This window comes from Sinocyclocheilus rhinocerous, unplaced genomic scaffold, assembly GCF_001515625.1.
Source record: "Sinocyclocheilus rhinocerous isolate Xijiao unplaced genomic scaffold, SAMN03320098_v1.1 scaffold647, whole genome shotgun sequence".
NCBI lineage: Eukaryota > Metazoa > Chordata > Actinopteri > Cypriniformes > Cyprinidae > Sinocyclocheilus > Sinocyclocheilus rhinocerous.
This window is the reverse complement of record NW_015632746.1, coordinates 476,810-504,676: the sequence shown is the minus strand read 5'-3', so window position 1 is coordinate 504,676 and position 27,867 is coordinate 476,810. Positions and strand designations below refer to the sequence as shown.

General features: G+C 38.2%; 1 protein-coding gene across 1 annotated transcript in view; it reads left to right on the top strand.

Moving 5' to 3' along the window:
- The window catches only part of xylt2 (xylosyltransferase II), a 32,677-nt gene extending 5,445 nt beyond the window's left edge, over positions 1–27,232 (top strand). The window contains exons 2-11 of the mRNA XM_016556119.1: positions 11,170–11,680; positions 11,774–11,949; positions 15,518–15,720; positions 17,587–17,667; positions 19,097–19,313; positions 19,543–19,719; positions 20,926–21,182; positions 22,716–22,911; positions 23,399–23,732; positions 24,615–27,232. Coding sequence (XP_016411605.1) covers positions 11,170–11,680; positions 11,774–11,949; positions 15,518–15,720; positions 17,587–17,667; positions 19,097–19,313; positions 19,543–19,719; positions 20,926–21,182; positions 22,716–22,911; positions 23,399–23,732; positions 24,615–24,937 — 2,475 coding nt within the window. The 3' untranslated portion in view covers positions 24,938–27,232. The remainder of the gene's footprint in view (positions 1–11,169; positions 11,681–11,773; positions 11,950–15,517; positions 15,721–17,586; positions 17,668–19,096; positions 19,314–19,542; positions 19,720–20,925; positions 21,183–22,715; positions 22,912–23,398; positions 23,733–24,614) is intronic.
- Positions 27,233–27,867: the final 635 nt, after the last annotated feature.

Below are 27,867 nucleotides of genomic sequence, written 5' to 3'. Positions count from 1 at the left end.
TTATACAGTCAAATATGCAATGTTATTTTACATTTGATTACTTTATTCAATTTCTGTACCTAAAAACTAATGTTAGACCTACCAAAAAAACCTGAAAAGCACTGTTTATTTTATTTGTATCATTGCTCTATTGTATTTATTTGTGCTGTTGCTTGTAGTTAGATTATTTGTTATCTTCATTATTTTTATTTGACAATATATTTTTTTCCCTAAACATAGCACATACCGAACCATACAGAAACCGGGACTCTAAAACCGTGATACAAACTGAACCGTGAGTAAGTTGAACCGTTGCACCCCTAATACCGAATATATCGGCGACAGGCTCATATCGGCCGATAATATCGGCTAAACGATATATCGGTCGGGCTCTACAAATTACTATGTTTGTTGATATCTGCCTCTACTTTTGAGTGCAGTAGCCACATCTCAAAATCCAATCAACAACTGACACACAGAACCATTTTTTTCTTTTTCAGTAATCAATTTCACTTGTATATACATCGCAATATGTAGCAAGAGATCTGTCACCACTTCTGTTTCATTATGACTTGCTTTATTTCTGTTGCCTCAGACAGGGTTTGTAAACTGCTGCCAATGAAATGAACCATGTGTGACTGCTTTGCAGCTCTCCGATGACTGCAGCTAATAATGCAGTGTAGTGTTTAAACATCTGAGGCGGCTCAAACCCCAGCTGGGTTGATTCAGGAACGATAATCATTGTGCCCTTGATCGAAACGCTTAACCTTAGGTTAGTCCAGGATGACTGGCCCAGAAATAAGTGAACTGTAACTGTAAGCCATTTTAGAAGAAGCCTGCATAACTAATAAGTCAATGAATAACTGTCTGCTGTTCAAGGACTCTTGAGTAATACGCAAACACATTTGAGAAAGGTTACGAGTTGTGACGAGTATCAGGAATGTGCTGTCGTGTCTGGATTCCTGCTCCACGTTTTACTTCACTGTCATCCTGCATCGAACAGATTCCCTACTTGATCTATGAGTGTATGAAGAGGCTTAAACTCAAAGGTGAACAAGGTGAAGTAGTTAACAGTGAACTCAGAACATATATGTCAAAAAATAAAACAATCAAATAAAAAGTACACTAACGTTCAAAGGTTTGGGGTCCATAAGATTTTTTTTTTTTTTAAATCTCTTCTGCTCAACAACACTGCATTTATGTAATTAAAAGAGTGAAAACAGTAAAATTGTGAAACATTTCAATTTCAATTTTTTTCATTTTCTGACAGCTGAATTTTCAGCATCATTACTCCAGTCTTCAGTCTCACATGATCCTTCAGAAATCATTCTAATATGCAGATTTGCTGCTCAAGAAACTTTTCTGATTATTATCACAGTGTTGAAAACAGTTGTGCTGCTTTATATTTTTGTGGAAACCATTTTTTCGTGATTAGAAAGTTTATTTTTTCTTTCTTCATTTCTTTTTAAATAGTAAACTTTTGTAACTTTATAAATGCCTTTACTGTCACTTATGATCAATTTAATGGATTCTTGCTGAATAAAAAATAATTTCTTAAAAAAAAAAAAAAATTCCAAAGTTTTGAACAGTATATAGTTAATGTTCATTAAATGTAAAGTGTCCTTTACTGATGGTACTGACTTATTTATAAACTCTTACCAAGTTCTCTCAAGACCTTTACTATTTATCTTTCTTTACTGTTTATTTAAGTCCTCATTCACATTAGTAGATAATACACATATACATTTATGGTCTGAAGATTTGCTTGAGAGGACAGTGGTCTGTATGAATGGAGTTCCGCCACCCTGAGAAACTCCCAAAGTGTCTGTTGTGGGACGTTTCACATGTTTGCGTGAACGCTTCCCTGCTGTTTCTCTCCTAATTGGCTCTCATAGGAATGAAATCTACCATGTGTCTTTCTCTGTACTGATTCCTGTAGTGGACACCTACTGCACATATTACAGCCATACTGTTGCACTGTTCTCTAATTCAAGAGCAATGCATGTTTGATTGCTAAAGAAGCCTTTCTTTTCAGTGGCCATTCTTCTTTGAATGTAACCCTCCAGGTGTACAGCCCAGCAAGTATGATGTGCCATTCAGCCCCAAGGTGTCCTAATATCAGCTGTCGTCCTTGTTCAAGCAAGAGTCAGGCTGCAGAATCTAAAGCTCACAAGAGGACTTAAACCCAAAGTATATTTCAGTTTGGTGCAAGCAGTTTGCATATGCATAACTAACACACAACCGAATTACTTCTGACTGCTTCTTCTACAAATTGCTGTTTGTGTGAACTTAATGACCTGAACCCACTCAGAAATAATGAAGAACCTTTACGCACTAGTCGACTAACTGATTGTTTGGTGACGAGTCAACCGTCCTAACTGATCCCTGCACAAGAAGTTGTCCTTATTCCAACCACAGCACATCTGCAAGCTTCTCTGACCTCTCTCTCTGAGTCTCAGTGTGATGAAAGAGGCCATTGATTTTGCAGCCTTTGGTGTCTGAGACTGGAAGAATGAGTTACTGCAGGTCATGTGATGTTGCAGTGACCTGTGCTGCTTACAGAGGGATCAGAAGGAATTTAACCATTCTGATTTGGATTTCTCTTTTAACGATTCAGGTTCCTTAATGGCCTTATTTAGTACTTTTAGGAAAGGAATGTTTCTTATCACATTTACTACCAAATGCTACTCAAATTCAGAACAGGTATTACATTTAGAAATGTAATCCAACAAATGGCCTTAACTTTGTATCAAATGTCAAGCCAGCTCATTAGAATAATTTGTTCAGGAACCAGTCATGTACGTTTCACCCTGCAGATTCAGTAAAGATTAAGACATTAATAGTGCAGAAAACACTAGCTATGTTTCCATCCATGTATTTTTATTCAAATTTTGAGGCATCGCTTAAAAAAATCGCAGGATGGAAATGCTAAAATGTGCATAAAATCTTTAAACGTGCACAAGAACTTGTGCACTTAATTGTAGATATTTTTTCTTCACGAAGAAAACATGCAAATATACTCTAAAAAATGCTGGGTTAAAAACAACCCATCTTGAGTTATTTGGCAACCCTGCGCTGGGTAAATATTGGACAGAACACATGCTGGGTTATTTTATTATATATTTTGTTATTTTAACATATTTTTACATTAAATTAAATTAAACTCAGTATTATAACGAATAAAATCGATTTATGTTATGCAAGGCAAAAGGCGTTTCTATGCGAATTGACCGCTGCTGACGCAGCTGACTTGACACCACGTCCTTATGTTGCGTTGTGTAAAATAATACAATTTACAGCACAGTAAAGACTTTATAAATGAAATAAAATGTATACAAACCTTTATTTTGCTGAAGAAGTGCACCAAATTGGTGGCGCTGAGAACCGCTCACTCCTGTAGTGGACTCAAAAAGGCCACGCTCTGACTGTAACTCAGCAGCTGGGTTGTTTCATCGGAGACGAGCTCAACCCAGCGGTTGGGTAGAAAAAAAATAACCCAGCGTTAAAAATGACCCAGCAACTTAGTTACAGAAAAACTACACAGAACCTGGGTAAAAAAAATTATTAAAAATAACCCAATAAAATGACCCAGCGGGCTGAACCCAGCACTTGGGTTAAAAAAATAACCCAGCATTTTTTAGAGTGTAGTCTTTGATGGAAACGCACTTACTAAATAATTTCTTAGATGCACTGTCAAGTCAAACTGCAGAGAATATAAATAAACAAATAGCAAGCGTAGGGCTGCACGATTAATCGAATGCGATGTGCCTGTCACGTCAAACTGCGCGGATATAAATAAACAAATAGAAGCATAAAAAATAATAAAAAATAAATAAAAAATAACTGCAATAAGTTCTCAGCCAATCGGGGCGAGGGGGGATAATCGGAAGCGGGAGGAAAAAAGTCAGTGCTGTGATGAGATGATCACGAGCTCCGCGAAACTGACGAGCTGGGACGTGAAAAGTGCACCGACAGTCAAAACATCGTCAAATCCCGGAGTGGCAGCCGGTGAGAACTTTAATAATTAGTTTCACTTCTGTTAATGGAAGAGAAGACGCCGATAGCGGCTGATGCAGGATCAGTTATGGTGCAGCAAATCTCTCTGTGCTCTGCGCGAACGTGGAGAAATTCCGTGACCTACTTTTCTTTAACTGATATTTACTTAACAATTTCATGTTAAATATATTTCTGTGTAGCAAATATCGACGTTATTATAATACTGGTGTGTTAATTTGCTTATATTTGTCTGTATTTTCGATTCAATCGCTGAAGAGAGATAAGATAAAACATTGTTTCTGAAGTTCACGTGCAATTAAGCTGATCGTTAAAGTAACGTGACTAATCTGAATCCATATACATGCACTGTAATTCTAAGTGTTTAAGGTAATTTTCTGAATTGTGTGTATGTTGTAGATTATACTCAGTAAGTGTATTGAGCTTGTTAATACCAGAAAATTATTAAGTGACCAGTGAATGTTTAAGTAAGCTTTATTTACAATTCATTTACACATTTTTTGTATTTTGTTTCTGTTAAAGGTTTTTCACCTTTCTTCTGTCTGCCATTTTGAAACTGAATTATAAACAGATATAAATGAAGAGTGGAATCCGTCCACACTAGCGTTTTCAAGCATTTTCCAAAAGTTTGTCATCCACACTGAAACGTCAGAAAACATAAAATTTTCATTAATGCGCATGCATAAAGCCTCAAAAAAGCTCACTGAAACAATACAGATGGAACAGACATGATACGTTATCATGCAGTTCTTCTAGCAGGATCATTTTATTTAGGAAAATATCTCATCATTCACTGATGCGTTCGGGTCGCACTCACTCTCTATTGTATGGCTGATCTAAAACGCAACTGCCCTCATGTTTTGACGCAATCGCAAGTAAATTTTCTGTCATCTTTGCAGAACTGTAATATTAAGAGTGTACAAAGTAACACATCTGTAGCAATAGTGTGAAAGTGAAGACCACATAACAGGCACAATACCGGTAAAAACATAATTATCTATTGGTACAATATGTGTCACGTGACTAAACATGCGTTTTCAAAAGCCTCTGTTTTCACAATCCACAGTAAATGGCGTTTTCAAATTTATCCACTTTGGAGAGCGTTTTCAAAAAGCTCAGTTTTCCTCGACAAAAACGCCGTCTCAGTGTGGACGAAAGTAGAGCTGTGACGGTGGCAGATTTTTACCACCGCGGTGGCAATAGGTAATAGCAATGTTATAATTTATATTAATTATATAGCCTATATATAATTTCTATATAAAAATAATATATACATAAATTATATATATGATTTATATGATAATTATATCAATATTAATGGCATATTAATTATATTATTATTTATTATTATTAAAAATATTAATAGTATATATTAATTCAATTATAATTTATATATAATTTTGAAACACAAAAAATAAATAAGGCTCAAAAATCTATTAACCAAACGTGTGTGTTTATTTTAGCACTTCCGTCACCGTCAGTGAACACGCAGCCTGCAAAACACTAAAATAAATATCAAATAAATAATACAGTTAAATAAGAAAGTAGCCTAAATAAGAAAGTTAAAATTTAAACAAACATTCGTTGCAAAACTTCGTAACAGCTTCATATGCTGTAAAATCTGCCTTGGCTTTAAACCTACTTGGGCTGGGAAAATAAATCGATGCATGGCAAATCAAGAAATGATTCTTTCTCGAGTCAATTCTGAGCTTAGTTTTGAACAGCAGATGGCGCTGCAGGCTTTAGAAACAGCCGTACTCTGCTTGTTTCCAAATCCTTACACACACTGAACCTAAAATAATCGTTCATAAAATTTGAAAAGGTTGAAGCGAATTACAAGGGTGTTCACATTGGGCTGTGTTTACATTAATCTGGCGTCATAAAAGCATTCTTAGCCAAGGTGAAATTACAGACTCAGCCGAACTCTTCAGCGCTCTTCTTCATGAGCATTTGAGTGTGCGGTTAAAAACTAGATTAGAGCGCCATCTGCTGTTAAAATCTAAGCTCAGAATTAATTCCAGAGAGAATCGCGACGCATTTAGAAGATCTCTGAATCGAGCCACGAAACGATTCTGCATCGATTTATCGTCGCAGCCCTAAAACCTTCCTTGGCTTTTCTATACAGGTTTTAAATTTTGACATTGTCCGTTTTAAGGGAGGACCTCATTGGTGTTATGATGTTTCCAGCTGTTGTTTTTGCCGCGCTCAAACCCACCGTTGTGAGACACTGGACGTGACAGTTGTCCGTTAAAATCATTTGAAGTTTGTGTCAGTACGTCATAAATAGAACGGTGCATCTGTTTACTGTCGGGGATTTGTCGTGTTGCGCTGCATCTAGTGTAGACAGCATCACTGATTATAATGGGTTCTATTGTATTTTGCCGTGCCGGTCGTGTCCGGTGTAGACATTGTGTGAAGGAAATGCTGTGTATGACGTTTGAGGTAATTTGTGAATTAACATAGCCTTATAGTCTAAATAAAACAATTTACAGAGAAATGCTATATGTTATAAATACCGAATTCTATTGCAACTGTTACTATTATCACACTTGTAAACAAAACTTTGTATTTTATGCTTGTTATAGAGTGTGTGCACTACTGCCGGTGCCGGTGGCAGTGAACCACCAAGGTGGCGCGGTTGTCATGGCGACCATCACAGCCCTAGACTGAAGGTCAAAACGGAGAGAAATATATGTTTTCAAACGAAAACATATTAGTGTGGACAAGGCTTCAAACTTCTCATGTGATTTGATAACTTTTTTTATTCTCAAATGTTTTATGCAGTATTCCAATTTTGCAAGTTACACTTGCAACTTTGGATGAAAACATAGCTACTGTCTGATGATTATTTTGGGTTAGTTGACATCAAATATTATAAATAAAATAACTATAGCTATAAAGTTTTAATTATCTCTCTAATTCTGACAATAGCAACAGCTATAACAATAACAACAGAAAAACTGCATTCACTTTTAGAAAGTTTTTTTTTCACCTAATGAATGACTAAAAACATTGACAACCAATCAAAATCTGCTCGATTTCAAAGAGCTCAAACATTTAAAATGTCAGATTACAAAACTGCAGTGTGCGTTTATAATAAACAGAACATTATTGTCCATTGGTGTGGGCACTAATATAGTTATTGTTCTGGGAGTAAATGGGCCTTTAGTCTTGTGTTTTGTCCACACTGACATTCAAATGCACATTTGAGAATTATTTAATGGAGCAAAATGTCATATAAATAATTTGCATCTAGAATTTATAGACCAGCTCTGAATACGATTCATTAATTTGTTCAAACTTCTATACCTAATGTGTAAGTTGCACCCAGTGTAGTTCCATTTATGACAACAACTCCTCAAACTTCCGTTAAATATCGCATGCGATTTATCGTGCAGCCCTAGTATGAAGTAAACTCTGGTGAGAGGCAGTGTGCAGACAGCTGTGATCTGATTGTCAGCTATGAGATGTTGTTTAATGTTGCCCTTTATGCTGTACGTTTTGTGCAATCTTGTGGGTATAAAATACTGTTGTTGGCAAACTAACAGCCCAATACTCTACACAGCACACACAAATATTGGGGTAAAATGGCCAATTACAGTTATATTGCCCTATTTTGCTACTAATTCTAGGTATTAAATGAATTATATTTATCTAAAATATTTAATCATATAAATATAAGCTATAATATTTCTAATAATGTATATACTCTTGTCTGTTCATTTGTTTCACTGAGCTCACTACAGTGTATTCTAGGATTGCCTTCTCCACAATACTGCCTTCCTTGTGAAACAGCCTTCAGCTTTCTGAACTAGTCTATACTGCCTTCATAGGCAACTCACTGTGTTTTGAAGCAAAGCTTGTTGGTTCGCTTTGAAACGACTGAGCTTGAAAGTTAATGAGGCCCACTGGTGCTGTATGGTTTGACACTGGTCTAGGGCTGCTGGTCACTCCTCTTCCATTGTTTTTCTCCAAAGTTTGTAGGCCTGTAACTCAAAAAGTATTAAAGATATCTTAATGCCCTTTTAGTTATTGGGTCTTAACAAACTTTCCTTTTGGCATCTTCATTTTTTAAGGCGCTATATGGTTCGGTTCCAGAGATACTAGAATTTCAATAAGGCTCCAGGAGTAAATCGTTTAATTGTACACATTTTCAGTGGTCAAAAAACAAATGTGGGTCATTTTGCATAAATATGATACTTCTTTTTTTTTAAAGAGGAGTGTCTGGAGAACAAATAATGTTGACACTAGAGATGTATCTCATTTACTTCTGTCAAAGCAACTGCATTGAACATACCTGTCTGAGTGCCGTAAATATTATTTTTCCAAAGTTTGCGTGCCTATAACTCAAGAAGTATTAAAGATATCGCAATATGATTTTAGATTCTAGTTCTTAATAAACTTTTCTTTTGGCATCTTCATTTTCAAAGTCCTACATCATTCAGTCCCAGTGATATGGGGATCTCAATGAGGTTCCATGTCCAGATTGTTGAAACTTTAACCTGTGACGATACATCGTCGTATCGATATTTTGAACACAGCACTACTAAGTACAGCTGTAACTTTTTAGCCAGTGTATAACGACAGACATTATTTTTTCGCCTAGCACCAAATTTAGTAGCATACGTGAGTGATTTACTCTACTTGCAATGGTGAGGGTTTTGTGGTAGCAATGACTGTTATCAAGCAGAACACACAGTTACACGAATGATTACGTCTCGGCATGTGTGGAACGAAAAAAAAAGTCATTTAGAAACATGTAAAACCCATGTGCACTAGACAGATTTTTGCGTTTCACATTATTTTCTCCACTGTGGTGCCATAGAGACTATTTCTCCCAAATATATTTAAGCTAAAGTAGATAAAGTAGTTGGCATTCCTTATTGACTTAATTATTGGATGACTAGTCCACCATCTGAAAATGGATAAAGTAGGCATCAGGCATATCAGGCTAACTCTAAGAGCTTTTTTTTAGCAAAAACATGGAGAATCCACCAATGATGAGACCAAATTTAGCGCGAATTACAGAAACTCAAAAGTTTCTGTCAAAAGCTTCTTCATTTGGCTTCAAGCTGCGTCAGTGCTGGGACAGACGCCCAGTGCCATTTGGGATTTCAGTGAAATCAATGTCTGGCACTTGGGCTGTGTTGAGTTTAACAGTAAGAGCTGTCCTTGCTCTGATCTTATTTTCACATTATCATGGGTGTCGTGTTGAGCATTACACTGAGATGTGTGCAGTCATGTGGTCATTTGGGTTTGCTGAGGATACATGTAGCATAATGAAGTTGTTTAGGACTGTGTGGCCACATGCCTCAAGTCATTGTGTTTGTGCTCAGCGCTGGAGTTTCACTGGCAGGTGTACTGATAAGGCTTTTCTCATGCTCTTCTTAGGTTCCATGATTTACAGAAGACACCCACTAAAATGTTATTCAGTGTAACAATATTTCATATACCAAAAAGTCTTGTCAGGCATATTTAGATCAAGAATCATTAGATGACATTAAAATACTCTATTTAAAGGGATAGCTCACTGAAAAATGGAAATTCTGTCATTAATTACTCACCCTCATGTCGTTCCAAACTTGTAAGACCTTCGTTCATCTTCTGGACACATATTAAGGTATTTTTGATGAAATCCGAGAGCTTTCTGACCCTTCATTGTCAGCAGTGGAACTGAAATGTTCAAGGCCCAAAAAGGTAGTAAGAACATTGTTAAAATAGTCCATGTGACATCAGTGGTTCAACCGTAATGCTATGAAGCTACGAGAATACTTTTTGTGTGCAAAGAAAATTAAAATGACTTTATTCAGCAATTCTTCTCCCCTGTATTATTCTGATATTATTTTCATTTATATTCATATCACATAGTAATGTGCAGCAAAATTTAGTAATAAACAGCAATATTTACTATGGCTGGGTATTGATATAGATTTAATTTTTTCATTTGATTATGATTCTCAAGTATTTAGGTACATGTCCGTTTTTCGTAAACTCTAAATTATACAGGAAACCCTCTCACTTGGTGCATTACTGTAATATTTACAGATTAAAATGAACAGCAGAACTATAAAATTGCAGTTTACTTTTAGATATAATTAACACTGAGTTTAATACAAAATCTAAGTTGTATACAAACATTTATATTGCATGCAAGTATGTTTTTGTCAACTTTCTAGTGATATAATTATATTTCTACATCCAATTGTTGTTGAAATATAAACATAGTGCAAATATTTAGCAGATCGCTCCTTTTTAGAGTAATTTTTTTAACGTCCGCGCTTGTTTACATCAGACTGCGCACGCGTCTTTCACGCAGCATACAGCGGTGTTGTGCATTTTGACCAGTTGATGGGAAAAGTATTCTTAAAATGCATTCAAAATTCTAAATAATTTGTAATATATAATTATTCACGGTATTTAGAAGTGCCCACGATAACAATATCGTGCATATTCATTACCGTGATATATCGCATCACCGAATACCGTCACAAGTCTAATTTCATACTGTAACTAGTAGTAGGTGATCGTTCACATGCTGCTTGAATAGAGGTGACTACGGTGATCTGACATCAGTGACAAGCCAAATTAAAGAGCACCAAAACTATACTTATTGTTTGAATTGCGTAAACATTTTCAATAGACTCAAAAGTAAGAAAAAACAATGCACAATTCAGTTAGGGGATTGGAGGCATGCTTTTCAGTTTAATACACCAAGGAGCACACCATTTAACAACAGCTTTGCACTTCAGCTGATGATTTCCCACAGTGAAACACCCAAAAGCTCTTGCTTAATGCAGTAAATCTTAACGCTCCTAAAATATGCCACTGTAAGATAATGGCACTGAGTGTTTTTCTGTGTTGGCCGAGCTCTCACCCAAACCTTCATCTGTGAGTCACTATCCTCATTGCATACCTTTGATTCCCGCCACTAAATGATGCTAAAAATAGCCACGACTGGAGCCAGGGAAACAACAAATGAGGTAACAAAGCAAACACGTTGTGCCTCTGGGCTCCCTGAAATGTCAGCAAGTTTGTTCTCAAAGTGTGAATCATCCGTCTGGTCTAAAAACAGACTTCCTCTTCTGAGAATAAAGTTTGATCCTGTTTTCTCATTTGCGCTGATGTGGAGGGATCTGGTATCACACCTCTGATTTATTTACTCTGTTTCCTTCTCAGCGGAAACACAGGCGGTCAAAGTTGCCCGACCACAATGGACAGGAGCAGAAGATAGACCCTGTGGCCTTTGAGAGGCAAAACGCCCTGTCAGGGGCGAACCACGGCCAGTCGAGGCAGCGCCAGGACCAGCCCGCCGTCACCACCATCATCAAAAGGGGGTCTAGATGGAGAAACAAGCCCTCTTTGAAGGACAAGAGTCTGGGCGGACCAGAAGATGGAGTGGCCGCCCATTATGATCCCTCGAGCAGCCGTAACTTCAGCGAGACGCGGGCAGGGGAAATGGCCAAAATCCATCTAGCAGCACCAGGAGAGCCGGGCAGCGTTGAGGGTGCTCCTCAAGTCCCGAGCAGTGACTTTGTGCCCAAATGTGAGATCTCGGGCAAGGATGCCCTGTCTGCCCTCCACCGTGCGGGTTCACGGCAGTGCAGACAGGAGATCGCCAACATCGTGTGCCAGCACCAAGCGGGACAGCTCATGCCTCAGTCTCTGCCTCAGTTTTGCCCACAGCATGGTAACTGCATTCCTTGAATCATTATATCCACATCCAGTCATGCTTAAAATTTGACATGTAGAATTTGTTGGTTTTCTCCCTGTCCATCTTTAGTGATCTCCAGTGCGGTCCAGCATGCAGGTTTCACTGATACTGACCTCTCCAAGGTGGAAAACCCAGTCAGGGTGGTCTTCATGCTGGTGGTTCATGGACGAGCAGTCCTACAGTTGAAACGTCTCCTCAAAGCCATCTATCACAAAGACCACTTTTATTACATCCATGTGGACAAGGTAAGTTAGCACCCAACAGGTTTCTTTTTCCCATTGAGATATCACTGAAAACAAAAATTTGCTCAGAATTTGTGTGTGTCTAAGAACAGCCTCATGAACCATAAATTCATTATAACAAGGGTCTCATTTTGAGCAATTTTTTTGCAGCAAAATCCAGCAGTTTCAGTAGGAGTCTCGAGTGAAGGTGAAATATTTATCACACAGATTTCCCCACGTTTAAGTTGGTCATGTGGATTCGCTGTGTTGACCAACAGAAAGCTGTTTGGATTGAAGTGGCTTCTGTGTGAGCTGTGCTTCATACATTGCTACATTATTAACAATAGACAATGGATCATTTTCTGGCTAAGTTTTGCTGAAATTTCCCTAACATGACTGCAACTTAAGTCAAGAACAATTGTAATTTGTTGAGTCAATTCCAATTGAGAACTTGTGAGTTCAAGACTGAATTGTGAGTCTTTTTGAATGAGTCAATGAAAAGCTGGCTCATAAGAGTGGGACTTGCTTACATTGTCTGTTGTGTAGAATCAGTGGGTAGATGGGTTGCATTTGCAGATCATGACATTTACTTCAGACTGCTGAAATAGAAATCACTGTAGATTCAGCAGTGGTGAAACAACGTTAACATTTTAATGTCAACACCAGTTTCAGATTTATTTATTTTTGTGAAGAATGAGAGCTGCTTTCCGAAGATATATTCCAGAGCAAACAACTATGAGAAATGGGTTATACTATAATAAGTGCTAAAATATGCTTATTTCAGAATCAGAATCAGAAAGAGCTTTATTGCCAAGTATGTTTGCACATACAAGGAATTTGTTATAGTGTCACAAGCTTCCAGTACACGGAGACAACAACAACACACAGATAATAAAAATAAGATGTGAATAAAATACACATGCATGTTGTTCTGTGTCTGTGATCTGATCAGCGAGTTTCTGTAAAGCTGAGCTCACGGGCGCTTGCGGAGGAATGTAAATACTCAGGAGAATGAACGAGTGAAACTCCCGCGACGAATAGAACGGCTTACAATTAATGCAAAGCACTTCTAGATCGGAACAGCACATCTTCTTTAACTCTGTAACATCTGTACACCACCTTTCGTTGATGTAAAAACATGTCCCACCGCCGCGCGATTTCCCCGTTGATTCTGTGTCGCGGTCTGCTCTAAACCGCTGAAAGCCCGCGGCACCATCGCATTCATCTCTGTCATAAAGAGTGAGTGTCCTCAAGGTTGGGTTTCATATAGGAATGCACCAACATTTTTGGTAAAACTTTAGTATAGGGACCAATTCTCACTATTAACTAGTTGCTTATTAGCATGCCTATTATTAACATATTGGCTGTTTATTAGTACTTATAAAGCACATAGTCTGAATGACCATATTCTACATCCCTAATCCTACCCAATACATAAACTTAACAACTACCTTACTATTAAGCGGCAAATTAGGAAATTGTTGAGCCAAAAGTCGTAGTTAATGGTTTGTTAATAATAAGAATTTGACCTTAAAATAAATTGACCTAATTTGTTAGCTGCCGAAAGAAAATCTTTTGAAAATCTTGACTTGAAATATGATCTGACACTACAACTTCAAAAGATAAAAAACCAGAGGTTTGAAGAAAAAGCAGTGACCACATAATATTATCTAGATTTAATAAAATGTTATGTAAATTTTGGTTGATGGTGATAATTTGTCAAAAAAAAAAAGCTAGTTTACATTTGACATTCACATGTTGAAGTCAAAATTCAAACACAACTGCAAACTCAGTTTACATTTGCTTTTCCTGTTTATGCAGACAATTCAAACACTTAAAAACACAGAATAAATAATTGCATTTATTAGGGATGCACCGATACCACTTTTTCCAGTACTCGCCCGATACCGATACTTTTATTTTTGGTACTTGCCGATACCGAGTACCGATACCGATATTTTTATTGCATTTGTCCATTTTGTAAATATTGGGTACAGAAACCAAAAGAGTATGTATAATGTTAGTTGGTTAACTTCATTTATCAAATAGATACAGTCAAACCAAAATCTATTAACGCCTGCACGTGTTTGTACTGATGCAGAATAGTAGAGTCTAGCGCATTTCACACAGGCTGCTAGATTCACTTTCGCTAGAAAGTCGTGTATGCCTAAGGTTGAAAATAAATGATGATTATAGTGAATGCCCCTGTGAATGGTTTTATTTGTACGATTTCGTTTTAATTCAAATGATGCGTGTGCTCAGTGAGTGAACATCAAAGATCACACAACAGAAGTGCGCGCGTGCTCTCTCTCGCTCTCTCTCTGTCTCTCACTCGCTCTCTCCCTACCGGTACGTAACTTGTGCATTGTTTTACTTACTTGTTTTTGACGTATCCGACCGAACTTCAAACTTTCCAGTGATGTCTGTGAGAAAGGTATATTCACTCGACAAGCTCGCGCATCTGCGCCGCCGCGCGCTCAATCCACTCAGCGTGCTTTGTTTATCAGCTCGCGCACATCAGCTATACAGGTGTTAATACTGAATGTTTAACATTATATTCATTGCATACATATACTTCGTAGACATCCTTAATCTCTAATAACTCCATTCTGATGTCTGTTGTTCTGTTGTCAATGTTTCTTTGTCTGAATATGGCACTTATCACATGCTGTGTGGTATCAGCGTTTGGTATCGGGGCATTTTAACGAGTACGAGTACGAGTACAAGAGCTCAGTATCGGTGCATCCCTAGCATTTATATATGCTCATACATGCTCAATGTCAGAAAAACAAGACCTCTTGTTAAGTATCTTTAAAATCAATATTACACTGATCAGTACTGACACATGCAATTACAGTCTAAAAACGTAAACATTTTAGCATTTTAAAATTGTTGGACTCTGTATGTTATTGTCAAGTCACACCAATTACAGAGAGTTTGTGTACATTTATTTCACACAATACTTTTTTATAAAATTATCATTAGTTTCAGGTTTCGACTCCAGAATGCTTGGTTTCAGCCGAGATTTTGGATTTTGATTCACTGCAAACCAACTGCAAACCACACCAGTTCAAGCCAACCATAGTCCAGCCCACCTTATCATGGGCTAAAGCCACTTTGACCCAAAATGAACTGAACAGTTCCACACCAAATGCTTTAGTACCCTTAAAAACAGCCCTATGGATCTGTGTTTTGATTTGAACTGAAGTGTTAGAGAAGCTCAGTGGCCATCAGCTCACATATGCTGGAAAACAAGTCAGCCTGTTGCTGGCGGAGCACTTCTCTCACACCCTGATACGATTTGGCACAACATCTGCTCTGTCTCTTCCTCTCTATAAGTCTGTCTCGTCTGATTCTAGTGTTTCATTTGAAGCTATTTCAGGTTTTAGCCTCTTAAAAGTAAAGTCTTTCAGAGCTAAACTGAATTCCTGACAAGAAATCTTCCCGCTCCCAGCAGCAGAACCGTTATGACTGCTAGAACAGCGCTACTGCTGTAACATGATTGAAATATTTAACGAATCATTCACCCAAAAGTGAAAATTCATGATATACTCATCTTCAAGACCATTGGCGATGATATTGTGCCTTGCAGCGTTCAAACTACATGCACCGGGAGGTGCTGCAGATGGCGGAGCTCTACCCCAACGTGAGAGCTACACCCTGGCGCATGGTCACCATCTGGGGCGGTGCCAGTCTGCTGAAGGCCTACCTGCACAGCATGCATGACCTGCTGTCCATGCTGGACTGGAAATGGGACTTCTTCATCAACCTCAGTGCCACCGACTTCCCCACCAGGTCAGCATCGCCTTAGACAGGGCTCTGGAAAAAAATAAAATAAAGGATAATAAAGTCAGTTCTACTGCAGTTTTTGAAGTAATTCGTTGACTAGACCTGGGGTGCCCTAACTTTTTTGTCAGCCGAACCTATTAGACATAAAATATTTAGGCTACTTTAAGTCCCTCTGAGATTTTCAATAATTTAACAACACATTTGCATTTTGACGGTTCTCTGATGAGGGTTAATGCTCTCATAACATGCAAGTATACAGATAGTGTATTTTTTAGGAAGTGCTTTCATTGTTTTTTATTTGAAAAATATTTCAATTAAATTATAATTTTTATTAGTTTTGTCTATTTAAAAAAAATATATAAAAAGACACTACTATTGAAAATTGTACTGTGAAATTAAAATAAATTATAACTATCATTTTATTTTACACTGTAAGTTAAAATTCTAATGTTATGTCGTAAATTCTTTAGTTTCAAACATCAAAGTCTCGAACTTTAAACATTTCAAATACTTGAGCTTTTATTTTGGTTATATGCTGTAAACTTCCGTCCACAAAAATGTTGGAAAATATGCAAATGTTAATAAAGTCAACCTAGAGCACACTGCATTCCCAAATATAAATATTAAAGGGATAGTTCACCCAAAAATGAAAATTCTGTCATTAATTACTCACCCTCATGTCGTTCCAAACCCGTAAGACCTTGGTTAATCTCCGAAACACAAATTAAGATATTTTTGATGAAATCCGAGAGGTTTCTGACCCTGCATAGACAGCAAGGGAACTACCGCGATCAAGGTCCAGAAACATAGCAAGGACATTGTTAAAATAGTCCATGTGACTTCAGTGGTTCAACCGTAATTTTATGAAGCTACGAGAATACTTTTTGTGTGCAAAGAAAACAAAAATAACAACTTTATTCAACAATTTGTTCTCTACCGTGTCAGTCTTCTGTCAGTCTATTTTAACAATGTCCTTACTATCTTTCTGGGCCTTGAACATGTCAGTTGTCTTGCTGTCTATGCAGGGTCAGAAAGAAAGGTCTTAAGGGTTTGGGACGACATGAGTGTGAGTAATTAATGACAGAATTTCCATTTTTGGGTGAACTATTCCTTTAAACTCGCAGCACATTCAGAGATTGAGTTTGTGAGAAACAGCATTTAGTGTGAACCGAGCTGCTCTGAGACCACCGTATCATGCGTAAATCTGTTACAGTTTTATAATCATTAATTGTGCAGCCCTTGTTAATTTTACACTCAATTCTATTCATTATTAGCTTTTCATTGACTCCCTCAATCTTTGAAACCCTGGACTAGTCAGTTGTTGGATGAAGCCATTTCAGAAGGTTGTTAGGATGATGTCTTCAGTGCTATCTTCCTGAAGGAGGCAATCCCAAAATGCATTGCTATGAGGTCAGTGAAAAAGCATGAGATGGATTGATGGTACTAATTTTAAGAGATACATATGGAGGAGCCTTCCCTTGAGCTTGTGTCTGAAGACGTCAAGTCAGAGCCGCTCTCATTGTGTGCTAGCGTGATGATGCTGGCAAATCGGTCTCTTTCTCTGCAATCTGTTTCGGGAGGATTTCTCTAACACATCAGAGCCTTACAATTTCACAATCCCTCCAGCTGTTGATGCTTTTTCTTTTTTTAAAGCAAGCTAAATAAGCCAAATCGTTGTACATGGCCTGATGCACATGTAGACGTCGATACCAACCAAATCCTGTCTGCAGCAGCTAATTCCTTCCAGATGAAGACTTCACCCACGCCACCCTGCAGTCAGCACTGGGTTTCTGACATAATCCCTCGCTTTTATCTCTTCTCTCCTCTCCTCTCCTCTCCTCTCCTCTCCTCTCTCACTATCATCTAAAACAGGACCAACGATGAGCTTGTGACTTTTCTCTCCCAGAACCGTGACAAGAACTTCCTGAAGTCGCACGGCAGAGAGAACGCAAGGTAAACTCATTTTAGATTCAACTCTAAGGGTTATTCCAGGTCGGGTAACTAGTTCTGATATACTGTCTGCATCTAGGGATGCTCTAAATGCATCACAGATTATCTACTTTGATTGTGGGTGGGGATTATGCAAAAAAATTTTTCTTTGGATCAGAGTGAATTCATTCACAGAATGAATCAAACTTACTTATTGAAGCATCTCTGTTTTGATACTTTCGTAATCACAAATCATAAGCCTTCAAGAAGCTTGATGTCCAAACAGTACGCATTAAAATCATTGTTCTATTCATACTGTTGCCTAATTATGCACAACAGTTAAATCATTTTAAAAATAAATTAATATTCTTATTCTGCAAAGACGCATTACATTTTCCTGTTTCAAATAAATGCTGTTTTTCAAACTTAAAATAATGCATCACAGTTTCCACAAAAATATGAAACAGCACAACTTTTTTCAACATTTGCTAATAATAAAAAAATGTTTATTGAGAATCAAATCAGCATATTTGAATGATTTCTGAAGGATCATGTGACACTGAAGACTGGAGTATTGACTGCTGAAAATTCAGCTTTGCTTCACAGGAATAAATTACATTTTAAAATATATTACAATAGAAAATAGCTATTTTAAATTGTAATAATATTTTCACTGATTTACTGTATTTTAGATCAAATAAATGCAGATTTGGTGAGCATGAGAGACTTAAAAAACATTTAAAAAAAAAACAATTTGTGGGTCCATGATAAATAAGGATGTCTGAGACAATGAAAAGAAAAATATAGTTTTAAATTGTCTAATTATTAAAAAAATGATCCTTCTTTTCATGTTGCTTTCATATGTTAGAATAAAAAAATTATTTATTGACAAGTGGTGTAATGAAGTAATAACCTTTACCTTACACCTAAAATGCATGTACAAAAAGTTTTCAAACATTCTTTACAAAAATATTGAATATTTCAATCATGAATATCATAGTTTTATTTGAGTTTGCCACTTGAAATATAAAAAAATAAATAAATTTGCACTATCCTTTCCATGCCTAAAAATAAAACGGTAGATAATTTTTTTTTATAACTTACTAATGCTTTACACACTGGTTTACAAGTGTCCTCCGTTATCATTTCTGTTTGTTTGTTTGTTTGTTGGATGGTTGGTATTTTGGTTGGTTTTACACAATGATTTGGATTTGGAGGTCAATAATAAAAGACTGGTCCAAACTATTTTTAGATTTTTTTTTTTCTTTCTATTCAGGAATTTCGGCCTTTTAATGAGAGCCTCGTTCGGCCTTTCCTGTCATTCATTATGATTTTGGGATAGTTACACCATCTTGACACTTTTGACATCCCTCAAATAAATAATGCAACCTAACTAGCCATGACCGTGTTTATCATGACATCAGTGACCATCCTGCTCTCTCCTGTCACGTAGGTTCATTAAGAAGCAGGGTTTGGACCGCCTGTTCCACGAATGTGACAACCACATGTGGCGTCTGGGCGAGCGCACCATCCCCGAGAGGCTGGAGGTGTCAGGAGGCTCGGACTGGTTCTCTCTCACGCGCAAGTTTGTGGAGTATGTGGTAAACTCACAGGACGAGCTGGTGACGGGGCTCAAGCAGTTTTACACCTACGCTCTTCTGCCTGCTGAGGTACTGGACTAATAAAATTAAATAATAAAAGATGATATGGCCCATTTAAAGAAGCAGGATGAATCACTGTTATTGTTGTGGCTTAATCTGGTTGAATCATAAATTCATAAGTCTGTTAATGTGATACTCCATGATCATTTCTATTTAATTGGCACAGCAGTGAGCAGTAAACATTAAGCGCTGTGTCCCTGAGGGTATATTAAGTAATTCCTCTCTGTCTGGTTTTCAGTCTTTCTTTCACACAGTGCTGGGAAACAGCCACATGTGCGATACTTTGGTCGACAATAATCTGCGTGTGACCAACTGGAACCGGAAATTGGGCTGCAAGTGCCAGTATAAGCACATTGTGGACTGGTGCGGCTGTTCACCAAATGACTTCAAACCCTCAGACCTCATCAGAATACAGGTCAGTGAACCGTTAAGTGATCCCTTCAGATATAGTGAGTCAGAGGCCACACAATATTGAAACGATCACAGTGGGCCTCATTCACTAACCATGCATATGAACAATGTGTACAACTTGCACTCTATTATTAGTGAATGGGAATCGGTGCCTTTATTAGCAAATTGCCTTTTCTTGCTAGATCATAGATACAGGTGCATCTCAATAAATTAGAATGTCGTGGAAAAGTTCATTTATTTCAGTAATTCAACTCAAATTGTGAAACTCGTGTATTAAATCAATTCAATGCACACAGACTGAAGTAGTTTAAGTCTTTGGTTCTTTTAATTGTGATGATTTTGGCTCACATTTAACAAAAACCCACCAATTCACTATCCCAACAAATTAGAATATGGTGACATGACAATCAGCTAATCAACTCAAAACACCTGCAAAGGTTTCCTGAGCCTTCAAAATGGTCTCCCAGTTCGGTTCACTAGGCTACACCATCATGGGGAAGACTGCTGATCTGACAGTTATCCAGAAGACAATCATTGACACCCTCCACAAGGAGGGTAAGCCACAAACATTCACTGCCAAAGAAGCTGGCTGTTCACAGAGTGCTGTATCCAAGCATGTTAACAGAAAGTTGAGTGGAAGGAAAAAGTGTGGAAGAAAAAGATGCACAACCAACCGAGAAAACCGCAGCCTTATGAGGATTGTCAAGCAAAATCGATTCAAGAATTTGAGTGAACTTCACAAGGAATGGACTGAGGCTGAGGTCAAGGCATCAAGAGCCACCACACACAGACATGTCAAGGAATTTGGCTACAGTTGCCGTATTCCTCTTGTTAAGCCACTCCTGAACCACAGACAACGTCAGAGGCGTCTTACCTGGGCTAAGGAGAAGAAGAACTGGACTGTTGCCCAGTGGTCCAAAGTCCTCTTTTCAGATGAGAGCAAGTTTTGTTTTTTTTATTGGTCTTATGGAGTATTCTAATTTGTTGAGATAGTGAGTTGGTGGGTTTTTGTTAAATGTGAGCCAAAATCATCACAATTAAAAGAACCAAAGACAAACTACTTCAGTCTGTGTGCATTGCATTTATTTAATACACGAGTTTCACAATTTGAGTTGAATTACTGAAATAAATGAACTTTTCCACGACATTCTAATTTATTGAGATGCACCTGTATTGACACCACCTCAACCCCTCTTTTCTCCCATGACAGCAACTAACCCGGCCCACGTTCTTCGCCCGTAAGTTTGAGTCCACAGTGAACCAGGAGTCTATTGAGATTCTGGACAATCATCTGTATGGGCAGTACCCTCCAGGCACAGTGGCACTGAAAGCGTACTGGGAGAGCCTATTCGAGCAGGCTGATGGGGTCTCGTCCCTCAATGATGTGGCCCTCACGGCATACTCCTCCTTCTTTAGACTGGGCCTCCGTAAGCAGGAGACCACTCAAAGCAGTTCTGAGGCCTGCAGGTGACGGTCCCAACCATCCAATGCATCCATCCCAATTCGTTCCACCCAATCCATCCATTCTTCCAGTCAGTCCCTCCATCCCTCATATCCATTGCTTAAATCCACCCCTCTATTCCCAATCCATCCATCTATCCAGTCCATCCCAATCGTTCTATCCCAATCCATCACTCTATCAAAATCCATCCTTTCATCCCAATTCAACCATCTATACCAGGGGTGGCGAACATCGGTCCTGGAGAGCCGCAGCCCTGCAGAGTTTTGCTTCAACCCTAATCAAACACACCTGAACAAGTTAATCAAGGTCTGAATGGTTATTAGGAAGCTACAGGCAGGTGAGATTTTATTAGGGTTGGAGCTGAACTCTGCAGGGCTGCGGCTCTCCAGGACCGGAGTTCGCCACCCCTGATCTATACAATCATCTCAATCTTTCTATCCCAATCCATCCCTCCATCAAAATCCCTCCTTCCATCCCAAGCCATCCATCTCTACAGTCCATCCCAATCATTCTATCCCAATCCATCCCTCTATCAAAATCCCTCCTTCCATCCCAATCCATCTAAATCTTTCTATCCCAATCCATCCCTCCATCAAAATCCTCCTTCCATCCCAAGCCATCCATCTATGCATTCTATCCCAATACATCCCTCCATCCCAATTCATCCATCTATCCAATCCATCTCAATCTTTCTATCCCAATCCATCCCTCCATCAAAATCATCCATCCCAGTCCATCCATATATCCAATCCATCCCAATCTTTCTATCCCAATCATCCCTCCACCAAAATTATCCTTCCATCTCAATCCATCTATCCAATCCATCCCAATCTTTCTATCCCAATCCATCACTCCATCAAAATCCATCCTTCCATCCCAGTCCATCCATCAGTCCATCCCAATTCCTCTATCCCAATACATCCCTCCATTAAAATCCCTCCATCCTTCCATCTCAATCCATCCATCCATTTATCCAAACCATCCCAATCCCTCTATCCCAGGGCTGGGCAACTTCAGTCCTGGAGGGCCACTGTCCTGCAGAGTTTAGCTCCAACCCTAATCAAACACACCTGGACAAGCTAATCAATGTCTTCAAGATTACTAGAAAGCTACAGATGTGTTTGATTAGGGTTGGAGCTAAACTCTGCAGGACCGAAGTTGCCGAGCCCTGCTCTATCCCAATCTATCCCTCAATGATGTGCCCCTCACGGCGTACTCCTCCTTCTTTAGATTGGGTCTCTGTAAGCAGGAGACCATTCAAAGCAGTTCTGATGCCTGCAGGAGACAGTCCCAACCATCCAATCCATCCATCCCAATTCGTTCCACCCAATCCATCCATTCTTCCAGTCAGTCCCTCCATCCCTCATATCCATTGCTTAAATCCACCCCTCTATTCCCAATCCATCCATCTATCCAGTCCATCCCAATCTTTCTATCTCAACCCATCCCTCTATCCCAGTCCCTCTATCTCAAACCATACATCCAGTTCTCCAGTCCAGTCATCAGATGATTAATTTGATTAATTGTTTTTCCCACAGGTTTGAACCTATTGGCTACCCCGTCTCTGTGCACCTGTATTTTTATGATGACCGTTTCCAGGGTTACCTGGTCAGGCAGGAGGTGCAGAATGTAGTGACCAGGTCCCGTGAGATGCTGGAGGTGTGGGCTGTTCCTCAAGCAACTCTGCAGCTGGAACACAACCTTCATGAGTTTGAGCGCCTCAAACACCTTGAGGTGAGAAGAACAGGGAGTCCATTGTAAATTATTTTGTATACTTCACAGCCACAATATAAAGGAAATAGCGACAGATTATTCTGTCAATACTTCTGTATTGTAACGTACATTGGAGTAAAATGGATTACCAGGAGAAAAAAAAGTACAGGGACTTTTTCTATGCATCGGCTATTGATTGGATGGGGGCAGATCTGAATGCGAGCTTGCCATCAACTGTAAGGAAGGGGCAGGGTTTAAGAGGCCAAAATAATAAGAACAAGCATATATCACCATATCAAAGTGTATTGTTTTACTGGAAGATCCACTTATGACATTTTAATTAAACATTATAAAGTAAAAAATTAAATGCATACATGAATCATCATTTACAAAAAGAGAAACAAAAAGTGCCTTTAGAGAATAAAGTAAATTAAACGTTAGTAAATAGAGTAAATTAATTCTGTAGTTCTTTAACATCGTATATTTTGTACATGCTGTTTTGTACCAGGTCGGAACCGAGTGGGACCCAAAGGAGCGAATCTTCCGTAACTTCGGTGGTGTGATGGGACCTCTAGACGAGCCGGTGGCAGTTCAGAAGTGGGCTCGTGGACCCAACCTGACAGCCACCATAGTGTGGATTGACCCAGCACACATAGTAGCAGTCTCCTATGACATCAGCATAGATGTTGAGGCAGAGTTTACGCAATACAGGCCACCGCTTCAGCGCCCCCTCAGGCCTGGAGTGTGGACGGTGCGTGTGCTGCGGTTGTGGGAGCGTGTAGCAGAAGCTCGGTTTCTGGTCATGCCTCTGGCCTTCAAGGGGCGTGAGCCCCTGCGAACAGGTGAAACATCAACGAGAAATATTACAATTTAAAATAACCGTTTTCTATTTGAATATATTTTAACATATAAGATGGATTTTCAGCATCATTACTCCAGTCTTCAGTGTCACATGATTCTTCAAAAATCATTCTAATATAATTTGCTGCTCAAGAAACTTTTCTTATTATTAACAATGCTGAAAACATCCTGCTAAATATTTTTGTGGCAACCATGATACATTTTTTTAGGATTCATGTATTTGTAATAGAAATCATTTGTTACATTATAAATGCCTCTACTGACTTTTTTGGTCAGTTTAATGCATCCTTGCTAAATAATTAATTTCTAAAAAAAAAAAATTATATATATACTGACCCCAAACTTTTGAACAGTATTTTATCTATATATTCAGATTTTATTTAAATATTTAATTATATAAAATAATATAATATTTTTAGCAACATTGTTACTAGTGGTTAATGCTCCTGTTATTTGGCCAGTACATTTCATAAACGATCAACGTTCCTGATTTAAACTTTGTAGACATATAAACAGTAGTAAAAGTGCTGGGGACTTATTGGCACATGTGTCAACCAGAAAAATTAAAAATGGCACTTCATGCCCAAAAGGTTGCCGACCCCTGTTATAAATGATTAAATATCATTCTTCCTTGTGTTCATTTAGTAGAAAAACATCTCTTTGCTATTTTAAAAATTATTTTTACATCAAATATGAAATTTTTGAATAAATACATAAATATTATAGATATAGGTATATATCGAGTATAATACAGCATTCAGTTGACTTGACTATTATAGCTTCCTGTTTTATTCTGAATGCAAATAAATATTCATAGGCTACTGACCTTTCTCTTCTCTTCTCTTCTCTTCTCTTCTCTTCAGAAGACCATGGTTGGGTACACGCAGGTCCACCAGGTAACATGTATTTGGATCAAAGCTTCCAGCAGCTCACCCACGTGTTGAAGCTGCCGCCCAGTGAGCCCGCCCTGCAGGAGGCGCAGAAGAAGACCTCCCTGGTGGGGAAGCCGCTGGAGGCCTGGGTGGACAGCTCTGTCAGGGCTTTCTGGGTCACGGGAGACATTTGCTCTGAGCAGACCTCCTCCTGTCCCACCATAGGACTCTGCACAAAGACCTCTTGGAGTTCCTTGTCCCCTGACCCCAAATCAGAACTGGGGCCAGTCAAAAAAGACGGTCGCATTAGGTAGCCTTGCAAGCTCGAACAAATGGAGCAGAGTGCCGAAGGCCCTGAAGAACTGTCCACAAGAGTGAAGATTACGAGTCGTGGTCTTTCAGACCATCCCATTACTAGTCAAGGCACCTTCTGTTGAGGGCGGGAACTGGTTGAGGGTGAATCTACGAGAGAAAAAAACGTTTAAATTTGCACAAGAAGACTGCCAGAAGTGGACATGTGTGAGTCTTGCTTTTATAAATCAATGTTTAGATGTCATCTAAATACGTTGTTACAAGGTTCGGAGTCTTATTAGCACATAGTTTATGGTGTGGGTTTGTGATACAAAGACCCAAATCTCAACGATTTTACACTTTTATTCTTTGTTACGAGAAAAAATCTGCACATTATTTTCCTCTGTAAGACAGTGGTCAAAATTGGTATTTGAAGCTGTTGGAGGCAAGTGGCTGGAGTCCTCTGGCTGTATCGCAATGCTTATTTTGAAGCATTAATATCAAAACTTCGGAATCAGATTGAAGAAGTGCACTTTACTGTAAGAAAGAGCTCCCGCCTGATTGGCTGAGTCAGCAGAGGAGGCGGAGCTTGTAGAATCGTCATTAATTTCTGCCAATGGATTGATATGTTCTCTCACTTTACGTGATTCAGCTGCTCGGAGACGCAGCACTGCATGGACTCATCGTATACAGCAACAAAACAAACACTAATGAAATCCCGTCCGTCACGAAACAAGAGTCTGAGTTTTGTAATACTGTGACTTTGTCGTCGTTGAATGTCCTTTATATTTAACCCAGCATTTTTTAGAGTGCATCCATGTTGAGTTTATGCACATATCACCCGTTTCCATTGAGGATTGCAAAATTTGCATTGAAAAACAAGCCAAATTTGAACATGCAAAAATGCAAGATTTCAGAGTTATGATGGAGAGGGCGATTTTCAGTCAGTAACTTAGTTCAACCAAAAATGAAAACTCTGTCATCATTTACTCGCCCTCATGATGTTCCAAAGCTTCAAGACTTAATACATTATACATTTTTAATGAAACCTGAAATATTTTTGTTAATCCACTTACATTCAACCAAAATCAAACCACTTCCGCATTGATCTCCGATACACGTTTAAGGGAGAATTGCACTCCGTAATGCACTCTTACTGATTTCTTTCAGCTGTGGTATACAAGAAATTCACACTTTAGCACCATCTTGAAAAATAAACCAAGCCCTATAGCAAAATCAGCTATGTAACGAACAAAACGTGCATACATTGTTTTTTTGCACACACAAAACAAATAAAATTGGGATTATACCACTGCAGTCACTGCAGGGATTGCTTTTATGATGCCTTTAATTAACTTTTTTGAAGCTTGAACGTGTTGGTTGAATGGAATTTCAATGGAGGTTTGATGAAAAATATCTTCATTTTTGTTTCGAAGATGAATTAAAGTCATACAAGTGTGGAATAACATCAGTGAATATTCTAATTCTGGGTGAGCTTCAGTTTGTTTCCCACACAAAGCTATCGTTAAAATAGTGTGCGTGAGTCATATAGACTTGAGCTATTTTTGTGCTTTTTAGAGCCTGAGAGCTTCGGCAGCTTTTACGTTCTGCTTCTTTTTGTGTTCCACTGAAGAAAGTCATTCAGGTTTTGGCACATGATAACAGAATTTACTTCTTTTTTTTTTTTTTTTTTTTTTGTGAGTTGTCCCTTTAAATTCAGAATACAGTTCAGATTGGAAATGATCAGTATCCGTTTTAATGTGTCATAGCTGGTTGTTACTGTTTTTAACCACCCACGTTTGTCCATTTATGTGTGCTGTTTTGCTTTCTCGCCTTTCAATGAAGACACTAGGAAACATAAGTTCAAACAAATGTGTCTTGTTCGACATGCTGCTTTTATTTGGCAAATACAATGCTTCTTTTACGGTAGATTTTAAGTGTCATGTGTTTCAAAGGGGTTGTTTCAGGTTTTGATTTACTGAGCAGAAAACTCTGTTCTTTTGTGTTTTAGGTTTAAAGTGTCCTTTTTCTCTTCATGTATGTGCTTCGGTGAAGCTTTTGTGGTATCAGAAGAAACAAGTGTAATTAGGATGTAAAGAATGGATGGATGAATGAATGAATGCTATTTTTGTATTTAAAGTCATATTTTAACCTGTTGGTGAGAACTTGAGAATGCTGCTTCAGCTTTTGTTTTATGTTCATCGTCAGTCTCACCGGGTCTCTGTGGGGTGTGAACACCAGTCTTAACCTGAAAGTTCGAGACACATTGAACCCGAGCCTTTTTAGGGCCGATGGGTAGCAACAGATGACACATGATGGCACAATAAAGATGTGAAATCAAGTCACATTGTCATGTTTTATTTATTTGTTGATTGGGAAAATTCATGTTTAAGCTGAATTTACACGATTGTAATTTGATTCACATTTTACTAAAGCCTATGTGTATACACTGGTCAAACGTTTGAAGTCAGTAAGACTGTTTGGTTTTTGTTTTTTAAAAAGTCTCATACTCTGCATTTATTTGGTCAAAATACAGTAAAAACAGTAATAACATTTACATTTTAAAATGTAATCTATTATTGTAATCATCATATACTCCAGTCTTCAGTATCACATGATCATTCAGAAATCATTATATGCTGATTTGAGCTCAAGATACATTTATGATTATTATAAATGTAGGAAACGGTTGTGCAGCTTAATATTTTTTTGTGAAAACGGTCATAGATTTTTTTTTTTCTTTTATGAATCGAAAGTTCGAATAGCTCCAGAAAGCAAGTATTATTACAGTTTAAATAGCAAGTTACTAGTGAATTGAAAATAGTTACTAAAACCAATAATTCAAAAGAATAATTGTCATTCCGACTATTATGCATATTTTTCATATTATATGCTTTAATATAATTTAAAATATTAAATATTACATTTTGAAAAGAGACTTAGTAAAAAAATA